The 13,097-nt window shown below is 51.9% G+C and overlaps 4 protein-coding genes across 4 annotated transcripts; 2 read left to right on the forward strand and 2 right to left on the reverse strand.

The window, feature by feature from the left end:
- Positions 1-2,054: 2,054 nt before the first annotated feature.
- Positions 2,055-2,339, forward strand: HRG_09847 (uncharacterized protein; the record flags this gene model as incomplete). Its single annotated transcript, XM_044868318.1, has 1 exon — positions 2,055-2,339. The coding sequence occupies one exon, from the start codon at positions 2,055-2,057 to the stop codon at positions 2,337-2,339; it is 285 nt and encodes a 94-aa protein (XP_044716899.1).
- Positions 2,340-2,377: 38 nt separating this feature from the next.
- On the reverse strand, positions 2,378-3,041 carry HRG_09848 (uncharacterized protein; the record flags this gene model as incomplete). The annotated part of the gene is made up of 3 exons (XM_044868319.1): positions 2,378-2,564; positions 2,618-2,818; positions 2,962-3,041. 3 exons carry the CDS (start codon positions 3,039-3,041, stop codon positions 2,378-2,380), a joined length of 468 nt encoding a protein of 155 aa, XP_044716900.1.
- Positions 3,042-10,836: 7,795 nt separating this feature from the next.
- Positions 10,837-11,235, forward strand: HRG_09849 (transposase-like protein; the record flags this gene model as incomplete). The annotated part of the gene is made up of 1 exon (XM_044868320.1): positions 10,837-11,235. The coding sequence occupies one exon, from the start codon at positions 10,837-10,839 to the stop codon at positions 11,233-11,235; it is 399 nt and encodes a 132-aa protein (XP_044716901.1).
- A 150-nt stretch (positions 11,236-11,385) lies between these two features.
- HRG_09850 (MULE transposase domain-containing protein) lies at positions 11,386-13,097 on the reverse strand (the record flags this gene model as incomplete). Its single annotated transcript, XM_044868321.1, has 3 exons — positions 11,386-11,981; positions 12,534-12,563; positions 12,623-13,097. 3 exons carry the CDS (start codon positions 13,095-13,097, stop codon positions 11,386-11,388), a joined length of 1,101 nt encoding a protein of 366 aa, XP_044716902.1.

The raw sequence follows: 13,097 nt of genomic DNA on the forward strand, positions 1-13,097 counted from the left end.
GCAGAAGATGGACGGTACAACGAGAGACCATGCTGCGATATGCGCGCGGAAAGGTGGGAGACTTGTCTTTCTTCCTAGGAGGCAAGGCAGAGTCAGACGACGACAAGTGGCAACCTGATATTGGGGCTGTGCGTGCGACGATACAGTTCGCATTGGCGACAAAACGCTTCAGTATGGACCGTTAACGGGCCATGTACTGATCAAGAACAACCATACTAACACAACAGCCTTCAACTTGGCAGACCGCGCTTCAGTCGCTGAAGGTAGGACGCTGAACACTTGGAGAAACTGACCTTCAAGCAGGCCTGTCATGTCACAGCGAACGAGGCTGAAACAGATGGAAAGAAGCGTTGGGCTTTAGGTGAGGAGAAACCATGTATAGTAGGTACGTAGCTTAGCGTAGTGGCTCTATGGGGGAACCCTCCGGGCGCAATACAAAATAATAATAATAATAATAATGGGCAACATTTGCACCTCTCCTATGACCTTCTGTGTGGCACTTGTTGCATGTCGGTAGTCTTGCTCTAAGGGGCTCGTCCTGCTGCTTGGCTAGCTGCTCTTCTGGCTGTTCCTCTGGCTGTTCCTCTGGCTGTTCCTCTGGCTGTTCCTCTGGCTGTTCCTCTGGCTGTTCGTCTTTCCGCTCGTCTTGCTCTTGCTCTTTGGCTCGTGATTATGCTGACAGATGAATTAGTAAAATACGAAGCGGTAATCTGTCGGCTGTCGTGCGTTCCAGACGCGCTCACCTACAAGATGATGCCCGCCTGCACTTCACGGTCTCTCCTTCCCGCCGCAATCAGGGCATATGATTCCTTGACCACGCCATGACCGGCGCATGTGGAACATTTGGACATTTTCGTTTTCGGCACAGGCAGTTGTAAGCAGATGCGAGTCAAGGCGAGTCAAATAGTTCTTAGCAAGGATATCAAAAGGTGAATGCTTCCCGACATGAGAGGTGGAGAAACCTAAAGGCGGGAAATTTGTCAGCTCGCTACCTCAGCAAATTGCTTATTGGCCACAAGGGCAACATGTGATACCCGTATCCTCCACTTAATTTTCTGCCCAGCTGACTGTCTTGCCATTTCGTCCTCCAAAATTGACGAGAACATGTCGGATGAGATCTATCAGCAGCGACAATGTCAGATTTGCTTGGGCTGCTTTCCAACAAACAGGAGCTACGCACCCATATTGAAGGATATCGAGTAAGTTATCTCTAGCCGTTTCACTGGCCGTGCTGATCTTTCTCCAGTCTAAGGAAAGCTTTCTATCAGCCGAGATCGCCAAATGTCGAGCCCACTCAAGTCAGCTCATCGATAGCTACGATACGCCATGTGATGGAAATGATGGCAACGATAATGGGAATGGCGATAACTGCGACGGAGAGGACGATGACGGTGAAGTAGCATATGCAGCGACGAACATCGCATGGTCGCGATCACACTACTGCCCCTACAAAGACTGCAGGCGAAACGAGCCCTTCGACAAAAAGAAAAGACTTCGGCGGCACTTTGCAACACGTAACACTCGTTCCATTTTCTGGATAGGCGGATTGCTAATACTCCAAGCGCAGACGTTCGGTGCGAAGAAGTATGCGTGTATTGCTTCCGAGTTTTCACCAGGGCGAGTCAGTACATTGGGCATGCAAGCAGCCATAGAGATGGGCATGAGGCTAAGATTCGTATACAGCCCAGATCTGCGATGGGCTCCGTAAACGGGTCGATGATGAGCTGCGTCCTTTACTTGCAGGATCTCGGCATCCATCAAAAAGAGGGGAAAATAGGACCAAGAAACGATCTTTGGATGTCGCAAACATGGAATTGAGCCCGACGACTTCGAGGGCTCAAAGGACCAGGACAAGAGCAGAAACTAACAGCGTCGATGAGAAAATTAGGAACTCATTGCCACCAGCTCCTTTCCATGACCTCATAGGTATGGAACTCTTTCCGGAATTTTCTCGCCAGCGTTCTAACGTCCAACAAGGCACGGGCCGTGGCCACGTCCTCAACTCCATGCAATCAGTCACCACTCTTAGGCCATCGGCTAGCTGTGATGAGGCCATGGCTATCGGTGGCGACTTTGCAAATATTCCAGTGCCGACCTTGTACCGGACTTCGCAACTTCTGGACCAACCGTATGAAGACTATAGCGCTCCCGTCTTCTGGAACATGACCTTTCCGCCAAACCATACGGCGCAGCAATACCAGGGGGGGTTGGATCAAGTTCATACAGACATCATGACTTCACCTTTGCTTCCAACAGTTGATCGGTCTCGAAGTATGCAAAACAATGGTGTTGAATTCCAGGAATCACAGGATGAAGCTGCAGGGTACCAAGAGCAATAATCTTTTTTCTGTTAAGCCATGTCTTCAGAGTTCACTCCTCATTCCTCAAATGCAAAATTTACGCCGATAGTTGTGCTCTCCATTTCGGCGACCTTTTGCGCCAAGCCCGGTGACTTCGGCAGGATCATTTTAGCCCATGTCGCCAGTTCGTCCCTGGTTGTAAATGCAAACATGGTTGCGGAGCCTTGCTTGATCTCGAAAGACAGTCGAGCGTCGAGAATAACTCTAAACGAACGTCAGAACGTAAATGCCGGGGCGGCGGCGGCGGATAAACTCACAAGCCGCCATTCGAAAATTCAGTCTCTTTGCCTTCACAGCCCACTCTCCTCAAGGCAGCAGATGGTATTTCGAACAAGTCGTTTGCTGCTCGAACGGTAGGTAACGAATGCAAATGTGAACCGCTGTAGAATGCCGCTCGAGATCCCTTGCTCCACACCTGAACAAGCAGGACGCGCAAACCAGCCTTTGCGCCACCCCTCCTAAAGGAGAATATGTGACCTGGATCTCTTCTGTATCGTAGATAGAGTCCTAGGCCGGACCATTCAAAGAAAGCCTCAAGGATTGATCGAATGCGCTTATCCGAGTTAGGTAAATATCACCAGGATGTCTCGCCATTACTGACCAAGTCGTCAAGGACTTTGAGCTTGCAAAGTCCAGGCCGTACTCCGACGACAGGGCAAAGTCTTCCTGCGCCATGGCCATTTTATGTTCCTGCTGTTCCGGGTCCAACAAGTGGTAGAAGCCATCTTCAAGAAGGAATCTCCTTGCGTCCTCAATAGAGAATGTCGTTGACGCCATAAGCAGAACTGTGCAGCAGAGGTTGATGGACAGAAAGGTCCATCGGTGCCTGAAGGTGACGGTTGTGCAACAATCGGGCTGGCGCCTAAGGCCGGGAAAATATTTTCCGGCTATCAACTCTGGTGAATATTGAAGGGCGGGCGGAGGCCGTCATCATGGTGGGGCAGGGCGCCCTTCACCCGACGCCCACGAAAGGTCGAGTCAAGCTTAGGAGCAAGGTCCGAAACACCGCACGACAGCTTGAAGACCCGGCGAATAGGAAAGTGAAAAGCGCCAGAAGCACGACGCGAGCGACACTGGACGAGGCTGCGGCTAACAGCACGACCGAGCCGCGAAAGGTCAGCAGCAGCGGCACTGGACAGCTGCAAATCATCCAAGAACTAAACCGACAAGTGAAGGAGACAGGCGATGAACTGAAGCACATGCGCGACAAGCTTAATGTGATCGCGAGTAGCCGATCCTCGCGAGCCACCAGACCGGTCCACGAATGTCATACGCAGATGTGGCCACACATCACCCCCGAGCCAGGCGACAAACGTCCGCACCTTTCGTTGATTCGCACAGCACCAAGCGCCTCCACTGAGACCTTGTACTGTACTTTGATACGTCCAGAGTCGAATATAAGGACAGAAGCAAGGCGGAAGTCGGAGAGATCCGACAGGCCATCGAAAAGAATATGCGCTTAAGGAGGGACAGTATAGCTGGCGATGTGCAGCCCTTTCTAGGCAATCGTACACCCACGACGACACCCTGTGCGGTCCCAACTATCATCCCTGCCGAGTTGACCTCGATCTCGGCATAGCGAGGATTGATCTTCCTCAGCCAAACAAGCGCACCTCAACAACTCGCCGCCTCACGGACAGGAGACCCGATAAATCACTTGAAGTTGACTTTCCACCCCTGCCACGACACGTGCAAGAGCGGTGCAGCAGCACTTTCGTCACCAGCTGCTGCACATTGTTTGGGGACACCATGACGTGACCTTGACGTGGTTTGGCTACCACGGCCTGCCGCTACTCGCCCGGGATTATACGCCGTGTGGCAAATCCGTAGCACGAGTTTACCGCGATCAACTTCTACCAGCGCAACGCCCTTGAGCTCGTCCGGGAACAAGTGCTCATAGCCAAGGTGGCTATGAAGTTGAGGCCGCCGACAACAAGCCACCTCGGTTCAAGCATCACGTGCACTCTGCACGGACCGTTACTCACCTGTCCTTAGGGAAGCAATTCTAGCACCCTTAGGATTACAAATTGACAGCCACTGAGCCAATGCTATCTCCTCCACTCTACTCTTGTCCGCTTGCGGTAGCACAGCATGCTAGTCTGTATTGGCCGTGTTCGCATCGCGGAATCCCTGACAAAAGCCACGTACCGTCGACGCCTTCCTTTGTGCGGCACTATTGTGCACCTTGTCTACCCCAGCTGAACAGGCTCTTCCTCAAGGAAACGCAAGAAGCTAGCTACTGTCCCACAGACCCACGTAAAGTGGGTCCTCACCACCTGTCTGTGTCAACCACCTGGCTGTGTCACTTCACCGCTTCAAGCCTCTATCTTGACCTCAACAACGGCACATTATGAAGAATAAAGAGCTTACGCTTGAAAGGCGCGTAGCCGAGGCTATTAAAGCCATTGAGGCAAATCCCAATATGTCCCTTCGCGCTGCGGCTAAGGAATTTGGGGTTCCACGCGAACGACTCCGCTTGCGATTTCACGGCATCCAACCTCGCAGCGGCCATAAAGCAACGCATACGAGGCTATCGCCAGCTCAAGAGGACTCAATCGATCTGTATATCGATCGTCTTGAGCGTATAGGACTTGCGGTGCGGAAGGACTTATTACGCGATGCAGCAAATCGGGTTCTAAGCTCCACGGTCGGCCCTGATGGTACCCGCAACGAACCCTTCGACTCCCAATGCTTTGTTGGCAAAACTGGATATCCCGTTTTATTAAACGCAAGGGATATCATATTATGAAGCAAAAGGTACTCGATAACCAACGCAAGCTTGCCGAATCAGTCCCGCACGTTACCGAGTACCGGTACTTCAAGAAGCTCCACGAGACGATTGCCTCGTACGGGATTAACCCGGCTGATATCTGGAATATGGACGAGACGGGCTTCCGTATTGGTATTGGCAGGGACCGTTGTCGTCACGAAATCAAGGCGATCGCAATACTTTGGTATTGAGGAAAACAGGAGTCGGCAACAGCCGTTGAAGCGATTTCTGCCGATGGTCGATACATCCCTGCGTTTTTGATCCTATCCGGCAAGGTCCACTCGAACAGTGGTACGCCATCAAGGAGCTAGATGGCGATACCCTTATTGGTGTTACGGAAACGGGATTTACGAACGATCAGCTCAATCTAGCGTGGATTCAACATTTCGATAAGCATGCAAAGAGCAAAGGTGCTTGGAGGCTATTGCTCCTTGACGGCCACGGCTCCACCATATCCTTGACCTTATCGAGTACGCTGAAGCCCATAATATTGTGCTCTTTGCATTGCCTCCGCATCTTACGCATCTCCTTCAACCGCTTGACGTCGTGGTATTTCAGCCGTATAAACATTACCACAGTCGGGCAGTCGATTTTGCTATTCGCAGTGGTGCGAGTAAAATCACCAAGCTGGAGTTCCTCGCTATGATCCAATCAATCCGCGTCAAAGCCTTCAAGGAGTCTACAATCCTCTCGGCATTCAAAAACAGGAATCCACCCATTCAATCCAAAGCCAATCCTCGAGAGACTCAAAGAGAGGGTACGGGACCAGACGCCGCCGACAGAGCTACCTGCAGAGCCGTATTCATCCCCTTTGGTACCCCATACCGTACGGAAGTTTGAATCAGTTGGCCAACGTCTCCTTGAGTTTGACCCAATTGATGATATTGAGAAGGAGGTCTTCGTACATAACCTTCAACGCTACGTTAAAGGTGCAATCTCCCAAGGCCACGAGTTAAAGCAAACGATGGTCGATCTGTACAATACCAAGCTTGCCGAGCAGCAACGCCAAGGCCGGAAGAAATACAAGAACCGCCACCTTCAAAGCGGTGGAGTACTGACTGTAGACGAAGGGAGGGCTATTGCGAAGTCAAAGGAAGATATTCGCATTGCAAAAGCAGAAAAGTTGGTACTGGCGAAGCAAAAGAGGGAGAAAAGGGCGATTGAGCTCGAGGAGCGACGGGCAGCCCGGGCGGCTAAGAAAGCCGAAAAAGAAGCCCAACGATCAGCTTTATAAGCTACAAAAGTCAAAAATAGGTAGACTATTGCGGCCAGTATTCAATTATCGTATGCATCAATTTTTAACTTTTTTTGCCGTTTTATTATTAAATTAAGTTGGCGTTGAAGCCGTCAAGTGACACAGCCAGGTGGTTGACACAGACAGGTGGTGAGGACCCACTTTACGTGGGTCTGTGGGACGAGTAGTCCTTCAACTTGCAGCCCCGTCGTCCTCTGCCTCCGAGTCCTGGCTCGGATACGTTTCCTCGGAGTCTGCTCTCGGCCGAAGCGGCGTGCCCTCTTCCTCCGTCCCGCAAGATTTCACCCCTGGTGACAACTTTCTCCAGAAGCAACTTGACGTGATGGCCTTGGCGTCAACCATTCAACTACATGCACTTCTCCCAGTCCATCATCTCCTCTTTGGCTGAATGGGTCGTAGGATAGTCCACCAACATCTTGGAGTGCTACCTTCAACGTTGCTTCCGACGACACTCATTTTCCATGCGACTCGCATGCCCGATGGATTCATTTGGCCTCATCCCGGCACTGCCGCTTCGCCTTGCGGACGGCCGATCCGTACACCCTCGACAACCCTGACAGACAGCTGGCCTCCGTCCGAGGCGGGCGTACGCGCGGCTGTGTTCTTCATCACCTTCGGTTGGAGAAGACGCAAGGGATGCTGACTCGAGTCTTGCAGCCGGAATTATATCCGGGTTATCGGCCTTCCCGCCTGGCGCGTCTGGCCCGCACCGACTGTCTGCTTGACGAATGCATCTCGGCTTGTCTGTGTGCCAATAGAAATGGGCCCCGAATGGCGATGCAACTGTGGCCGCTGTGTCTTGGTTAATTATCATGATCCCCATCTCGCCTCTTTGTGGGCAACATGGGCCGGGCTCACGGAGTCCGCTTTGTACGACCGCGGTCAAGGGAGCATCTTCTTTTCCGATGCAAGAAATGGATGGCGGAACGCGAGATCATGCTGCAATGCGCGAGAACAAAAATCGGAAACCTGTCGTACTTTTGTGAAGGACAAGCAGTGCACGACCCGGGGAATTGGGCGCTAGACGAGAGCAGTGAGAGCAGCGATCAAATTCCCAATCGCGACGGGAAGGCTCGACAGAGAGCAGGGGCAGCAGTCGAGGTGACTATGCAGACTGAGCAACACTAGCATCAAAAAGTTTCACACAGCGACAGACCACGCTTCAGCTGCTGAGGATAGGATGCCGAACACTTGGAGAAAGTGGCGGGCCTATCACTGACATTACGAGGTTAAGGGATGCAGAGCGTAGGAAGCGAGGAAGGGCTTGCGGGCGGTCGAGACAAAAGAGGAAGCGCAATCAGCTAGACGTCTAGGCCCTATTGGGCATAACCTTAGAGCCTCCCGGCGAATTAAAACCATCCATTTCACAGGCTGGGCTCCATCCGAACCGTTCCTCGTAATCACAGGGGCCAAGCATCCGTGGTCCAGCTCGCAGGGGTTAGAAGGGCATGTCCCCCTACCAACAAGTGTCAGGGAACATGAATGCGTGGCCCTGGCCCGGTCTAAACGCCTTCCTGAGACTTCAAATCCTGCGGCAGCTTCTAGTTGAAGCGTCGGGCGAGAAAGTGGCAGCTACGGAGCAGGGTTTATAAATGGCGCATATATGGACACAGCCATACAGTAACAACGCCAGGCCTGATCGATCCTGTACCGGGCTTGCTTGCACCCTGCACACGCTGCAGGTGACATGGCCAACGACATAGCACAGTAGTGAGACTTTAAGACCTGCGACAGATTTCAGGTGAAGTATTATTGGCTTTTCTTCGCATTGTAGGCGCAGAGAGTGTGCAGGCACCTGCGGAGCTGGATTTCTGGTATATATGGCATCGAATGGCGATAAAGTCTTCACCATTTCAAGTCTTCTAAGTCTTCTGCGACTCAACAAAGTCAAGCTACCTGCAATAAGACGATGGCATCACATCTTGTCACCCCATGCTCGATTAGGTGCGGTCACCTCAACGACACTGATCAGAAGAAGTGCAGCCATGAGGAGCCATGCCGACTTGGAGTCCACCCCTTTCAGATCATCACCGAAAATTGCAAGAGGTGTATGCAGGACCCTCACAAAAGACTCCACCACAATTTCCACGACCTCAGAGATAAATCATCTCTTCTCCGTTACTGGTATTGTCGAAAGCTCAGTGAGGAATGAGGATAGATATTTTTGGGGCCGTCCAGGACTCCAGGTTGGGTGTGGGAGGGCATTCCGGTTTTCAGGAGCATCAGCGCCGAAATGGAAATAAGTATGCACGAAGCATGGCAGGAAGAGTCCAGAAGATTTGTCAAATTGGCGAGTTGCGGTGCGAGCGCGGTTTTTATGGATGGTCAAGAACCGTGTTCTGTTGATGAGTTGGACAGCGATAAGGCCCAAGGGTAGAGCACTTTTAGAAAGGGCGATGGAGATGATTCTTGAAGAGATGGAAAAGCCGAAGGAATTGCCCAGTAACTAATTATCTTTTCCCATCTCAGAGATCTATTCTCTGTTCCTTCCCTTCCAGCCTGACAATCCTGCCTTTCTTGACGCTCACGACCAATGGCCCCGATAAGGCCGACCAGGAGAGAGCCAAGTTCTTGGCTCTGCGTGCCAGTTCGAAACCCACCTTGCGGAATTGTCACAGCTGAGAGTCACGCTTCCGGCAGCCGCGCTGTTGCCCACGAATCCCAATGTGGAACGGACCAACGACACCTTTTGCTCGTGTCTTTGACCATCCTTGTTTGGTCCATCTCCACCAGAGAGCTCATGGTGTCGTCACGGCCCCTGGACAAGTTGCCCTCTGTACCGGTCCATGGCGTTCCAACCCCTTGTCACACATAGGATATCAGCCTCCAACAGTCTGACCCCCTATTCGCACAGTCCGTTTCCACATTTCCCCACAGAAACTTCTAGGAGGCATCATCAACGCATCAGTGGCTTCCAGATGATCCGATCAGATGCTTCCATTCACTACCATTCCCTTCCATTCTCATATTCAGGCAGTCTATAAAGATCTCGCCTCTTTCCCACCTTAGATAGCAGAATCAAGAGTCTTCCAGTCCCTGATCTTTATGCCCACTTGCTCATCCTCCGTGCGATAGGTGAAATTCCCGAGATTCAACTATTCGGTATGGGAGGTTTAGTATGACGACTAACCAAGCTAGCGCTTTATTGATCTTTTCTTCGTCAAGGTAGCCTTTGAAGACCTGGGACTCAATCTCTGTCGCACGGCCCAGATCCCGCGCTTGCCCATAGAGTTGATCAAACCCTTCGATGATGGACGATTGAAGAGGAGATAAATTCTCTACGACATTGATGTCGTGCTTGCCCTCAAGGTGTTTTCGAAAATTGGTGGTAACCGAAGTGCTGTAGGATCCTCCTGGGGACAATGAAGACAATACATGAGGCGGTTCCTGCCTTTGAACTCCGCTTCCCTTTTCACTGCCGGACGAGCATGTTTCCATGTTCCAAAGGCGGTTTTCCTCTTGTATTGCGAGATGTAGACGTGGAAGAATCTGAAATAATGGATTCAGAATCGAAGAAGGATAACACAGACTCAGAATCCATCGTCGCGAGGTGATAATATGGTGTGGGTTGGTGGGAAGATGATTTCGTGGATGTGGGGATTTTTGCGGGTTCAAGCCCCTGGAATAAGGTACAGCAAACATGGGCTTACAACGATTACGGTGAACAAGGACTCTTGTAAATAACCCCTGTGGGAACCCTGTTAGTGGCGTGGTTTAGCCAATAATATGGAAATACATGGATCCATATCCATACCTTTCCATGCCATTCATGGAAGGCCCCTTTCCGCTCCTGTGCCCGATTTTTAGTCTCCTGTGCACCTTACCGTATTAGGTAGAAGCATCGCGAATCGGCCAAGACTTGCATTTGTGTGCAACACACCAATTAGAAGGTAGTCACGGATTGTAGTCTTTGCGTTGAACATTGTGAATTTGAAGCTATTCGCACATTTCCTCCATATCTTCTAGCCGCATTACAAGCTCATACGGCTGCCGCATTGCGTGGCCTCTTTTCCACCGTGGCGAGCGTCCCCCCTTTCCTCTAACTGTAGCGTTACTTAGCTGCGAAGCCGGGACTCCCGGCTTATAGATAAATCATAATCAAATCAAATCAAATTAAATCAAATTAATCCAAATCAAATCAAATCAAATTGCCCCTGCGCTGAATCAAATCAAATCAAATCGCAACACCCAAATTTATTTGGATATCTGATTATTTGGATACGCCCCACAATGGCGACCTGGGCCAATAGTTTTGGGAGCCAGCCCTGCCTGGCCTAGAGTGGTCGCTAATTACGGGCAGTTGCTTTTCCAGGCCGTGTCACCAAGCTTTCTTTTGTGTTTTACCTGACACGTTTGATCGTGAAATATATCTTTGGGTGCATCTGCCATATTACGGGGAGATATTTGTAGCCGATGGCCAAAATGGGACAGCTCTGCACTTGACTGCTGCAATGGCGCATATGGGAGGAGTACCGAACCTCGCGGTCGAGCAAGATACGATACCCGAGGAGCCCACAGCTGCAAGGAAGACAACGGACCTAGATGACTTCATGACCTCAATTAGGAAACTTGGCGCCCAACCTGCGCCCTCACCGTCCTCCATGCGTGACGAGTACGCAGAATGGGTGGGCAGTACCGATCCGGGCGATTGTCTTGTGGACAATCCCATCCAGTACTGGCTTCTCCGCAGACGCCAATATCCACGCCTGTCGCGAATGGCAATCGACCTCTTTTCCATTCCGGCGATGTCTTCAGAGCCGGAGAGAATATTTAGCCTTGCCGGACAGATGGCCGCAGCTCAGAGAGGCCGCCTCAAAGCGGACCTTATCAAAGCGGACCTTAAGGTATAGGAGCGGCTCAATGTATTTTGTCGTGGGAAAAAGTGGGGCTATCCAGATATCCAAATGAGATCCAAATCGATTCAAATCAAATCAAATCAAATCAGATCCATGATTTTGCTATCCAAATCAAATCAAATTGGACCCCGGATTTGATTTGATTTATCTATTTGCAAGTCTGGCCGGGAGCGGCATGAATCCTCCTTCCACTGATGCAAGGGTGCTGGAAAGAGGGGTCGAGGACCCAAGGGTAAAGAGACGAGGGCGCTCGCGATGCCCCCGTTGAGACCCTCCTTGAGGCGGCGGCCGCGGCGGCTCGTGATATTCGAAGGCGGAGGGTAGCCGCCGCATAAGTTGGGTGGCAGACTCTGAGCGCCGGAAAGTCTGCGGCTGCTGGTATGAGGTCGGCTGTGTAGGCTTTTGACGGATCACGATGTCGGCTTGTGGCGTTGACGTTGCTTGTGGTGTTGACACCGGCCACGAAGCTATAGCCGGCCCAATGCCAAGGTAGTTGCCAATAGCCTCAAGCCGCGAAAGCACTGTCTGCAAGACTGGCTGCCGCTGTTGCTGTTGCCCGCGAGGCTGTGGCTGTTGCGAAGCTGGTGGGGTAGCTGCTGCTGCTGCTGCTGACGAGGCCACAGGTGTAGTTACAGCGGCTGTTGCAACGGCTGCAGTCGTGGCCACAGGTGCAAAGGCTATGGATAATGGCTCTGGCTGGTCTGCGGCGCCGGGCAATGACTCGAGGATCGCGAATTCGTCTGTATGGGTCTGTGACGGCAAGATCCTGCCGTAGAAGCCAGTGGTTGTCCCACAAGTTCAAGGGCAAGGGTCTTGTAGCTATAGCTTTGCGGCTAGTCCCCTCCCCTTGGACCTGGAGGTACGAGGCGATAATATGCTTGCAGGGCAGCCCGTATTGGGCAGTGAAGCTAGTCCCACATTCCCCAAGTGGCCGCTCTTGTGGTTTGAGGAGGCCGGCCGAGGCGGCTAGTGCCTGTTTCTGTACAAGCTCGAGAGACCGATATGACGCCTTCTCGACGGCTTCCTCATATAATGGTAGCCGGAACGGGTCGCGAGTCCGTCGTGATTCGCGCTCAACGGTCCGATCATGGTGTTCTCGTGAGGTTGAGGCTTGTAGTTGCAAGGCATGATATAATTCAAGCAGATTCGACTGGCCGTTGCGAAGGAAGGTGCGAGAGCTTGAGTGAAGGGGTTCACAAGGCGAGGTCGTTGTGTGGCCCCAGTTGCGGTAACGGCAGACCCAAGCGCGCGCCCATTGTGTTCGTACAGGCATCCAGACCTCTTCCACATACCTAAGAATAATGTGCTGGTCTGAGAAGGCGCTTTGACGATGTCCCAGCGGCTGTTGAACTCGTCCTCGGTCGGGGCATACATTACGGACCGGAAAGCTGTTGTGAAGGCACAAGGGCCTCTTTTTCCGGCAGTGGCTCCGGCAGCAGCAGAGCGCCGGGGTCTTCATCGCCTTGGGGCTCTTGCGGCGGGTCAAATGGGTCGTCATCGTCATAGTCGCCAAGCCAGCGCTTCTTCGCATTTGTAGTGATGTTCTTCATGATATGCCACGTACAGACCTGTAGCTGCGAGTCCGGGAAGGTAGCCGTCAATGCAGCGCGCGCAGCAGCGTCATAGTCAGTGATGATAATGTGTGGGATAAAGGCATTGCCGTCAGCCTCGCCTCTTAGCCTTGCCTTTGACTGTAACCACTCGCGAAGCTGTATAAAACACCAGGTAAATGCGTTCGTGGCTTCGGAAGGGATTAAACAGAAAGCCACAGGGAAGATAGAGTCCAAGGCAGTGATTCCATTGATCTCTAGCAGCTTGAGGCCATATCTATTCGTGTTGTTCGTTACGTCGGCCAT

The sequence above is a fragment of the Hirsutella rhossiliensis genome, assembly GCF_020360975.1.
Source record: "Hirsutella rhossiliensis strain HR02 chromosome Unknown scaffold00013, whole genome shotgun sequence".
Lineage (NCBI taxonomy): Eukaryota > Fungi > Ascomycota > Sordariomycetes > Hypocreales > Ophiocordycipitaceae > Hirsutella > Hirsutella rhossiliensis.